Source organism: Lactuca virosa, chromosome 5 (assembly GCF_052849685.1).
Source record: "Lactuca virosa cultivar CGN04683 chromosome 5, Lactuca_virosa_CGN04683_v6, whole genome shotgun sequence".
Classification (NCBI taxonomy): Eukaryota; Viridiplantae; Streptophyta; class Magnoliopsida; order Asterales; family Asteraceae; genus Lactuca; species Lactuca virosa.
This window is the reverse complement of record NC_136430.1, coordinates 275,884,839-275,886,869: the sequence shown is the minus strand read 5'-3', so window position 1 is coordinate 275,886,869 and position 2,031 is coordinate 275,884,839. Positions and strand designations below refer to the sequence as shown.

General features: G+C 37.3%; 1 protein-coding gene across 1 annotated transcript; it reads left to right on the top strand.

Annotated features, from left to right (window-relative positions):
* Positions 1–508: 508 nt before the first annotated feature.
* On the top strand, positions 509–1,008 carry LOC145112300 (histone H4). Its single transcript, XM_079048478.1, has one exon. The coding sequence runs from the start codon at positions 571–573 to the stop codon at positions 880–882; it is 312 nt and encodes a 103-aa protein (XP_078904604.1). The 5' UTR covers positions 509–570; the 3' UTR covers positions 883–1,008.
* The last annotated feature ends 1,023 nt before the right edge of the window (positions 1,009–2,031 follow it).

Genomic DNA, 2,031 nt, shown 5'->3' with positions numbered 1-2,031 from the left:
CATTGAACTTTTTTAGAGGGAAAAGAACTTTCGATTTTGTTCACATTTAGTCACTAAACTTTTTTTCGTTATCTATTTGCCACTGAACTATTGAAACTGTTCATATTTTACCCTTATAACCGGTAACAACCGGTCACAAGGGTAAAATGTGAACAGTTTCAATAGTTCAGTGGCAAATAGATAACGAAAAAAAGTTTAATAACTAAATATGAACAAAGTCAAAAGTTTGTTAACATTTCAAGTCATTATCCCTTTGTTTAACTAGATTTCATTTTTCTCTATAAATTACACATACCAGTTAATTTAACGCTATTCACAATACTTGACCCGAACTATCCTAACCTGGATCCAACACTGTTAAAGCAAACCAATCAAAGCGTCTTATTTATCATCACACAGATAATAATCCTGCGGCTATCTATGCCTCCTATTTAATCTAATCCAACGGACGAATACATACTTCCTTTCAAACTCAAACCCCAATATTCTATAAATCCTCAAACCCATTTTAAGCGCAAACACAAACAAAAATCAAATTCATTTTTAACGAGAGAAAAGTAGAGAGAAAACATGTCAGGAAGAGGAAAAGGAGGCAAGGGATTGGGAAAGGGTGGAGCCAAACGTCATCGTAAGGTTCTCCGGGACAACATTCAAGGTATCACCAAGCCGGCGATCCGCCGTCTGGCCAGACGAGGAGGTGTCAAGCGTATCAGTGGGTTAATCTACGAGGAGACCCGTGGAGTTTTGAAGATCTTTCTTGAGAACGTCATCCGTGACGCCGTCACATACACCGAACATGCTCGCCGGAAAACTGTTACCGCCATGGATGTCGTTTATGCTTTGAAGCGCCAAGGCCGTACTCTTTACGGATTTGGTGGTTAAGAGAATTTTGCGGTTTCTACTTTCTAGGGTTCTTGTTTGGCATCGAGGTTTTCATTGCTTTGTTATCTGTAATCGGAAGTGGTATTACCTGTAATTGAAGCTATTAATACAATATCACTTATCCAATTCATCTTTTCTGTATGATTATATGCTTATGCAATACATGATATAATATTTGTCTTTGGTACCTCTAATTCAGTGACTAGAATCTGTATTTGATTTAGGGTTTATATATGCTTCAGTAAAACTGTTAGAATCACTTGACCGGAGTGTTGGGTAATTTGTTAATCACACTTCTCTGTCTTCCTAAAATTTCAATCGTAAGAAATTTGTGTTTCTAGTATTTTGCAGAATATGCATGTATGTACATTGAAATTGTTATCCGGATCCTTTTATTTGATAACTTAAAAGGGTGTAAACTTTTTGTTGGATGTCATTATGTCAAGTTGTTAACTTGATGATTGGGTCGTTCAGACTGTTTACAAATTCAGCAATGCAATCTGTTATTTAGGTTTGCCAGATTGCTGTAGAATATTAACTATAATTTATATTCTGTTGTGCTTTGTGGAAACATTAACCATTAATTTTCTTGTGAACACCTCAGAATTATATTAAAAAAGATGTTAGTGTAGGATCATACCCCTCTGACCTGTTCAACCAAATGGGATCGAACAAATAGGATAAAGCAAAACAATATGATCTGTTGTGTTGCTACTGTATATGAGAGAAAAGAGGAAGGAGAAAAACGGAACACTTAGGTTGCGTTTAGTTACGGAAAAACAGTTTTCATTTTCTATTTTTCGTTTTCCCTTTTCAGTTTTCATTTTCCGTTTTCATTTTTCATTGAAAAATTTAGAAAACGCGTTTAGTTAAAACTTATTCGTTTTTCATTTTCAGTTTTAGAAAACTAGAAAACGTGTTTAGATGTGTATTTTTCTATTGGTTTTCATTTTTAGAAAACAGTTGCGGTGGTAGGGTGGGGGCGGCGGTGGTAGCGGGTCGGCGGCGGTGGTGGTGATGGCAGTGGCGACGGTGGTGGTGGTGGTGGTGCTGATGGGGTAGTGGTGGTGGTGATGGTGATGGTGATGGTGATGGTAGGTCGGTGATTGTTGTAGTGGTGTTGGGTGGGTAGGTGTGTCTTTGTATGTT

What these genes read in the sequence shown, in the direction of transcription:
- LOC145112300 (XM_079048478.1), top strand. Translation starts at nt 571, where the DNA reads ATGTCAGGAAGAGGAAAAGGAGGCAAGGGATTGGGAAAGGGTGGAGCC.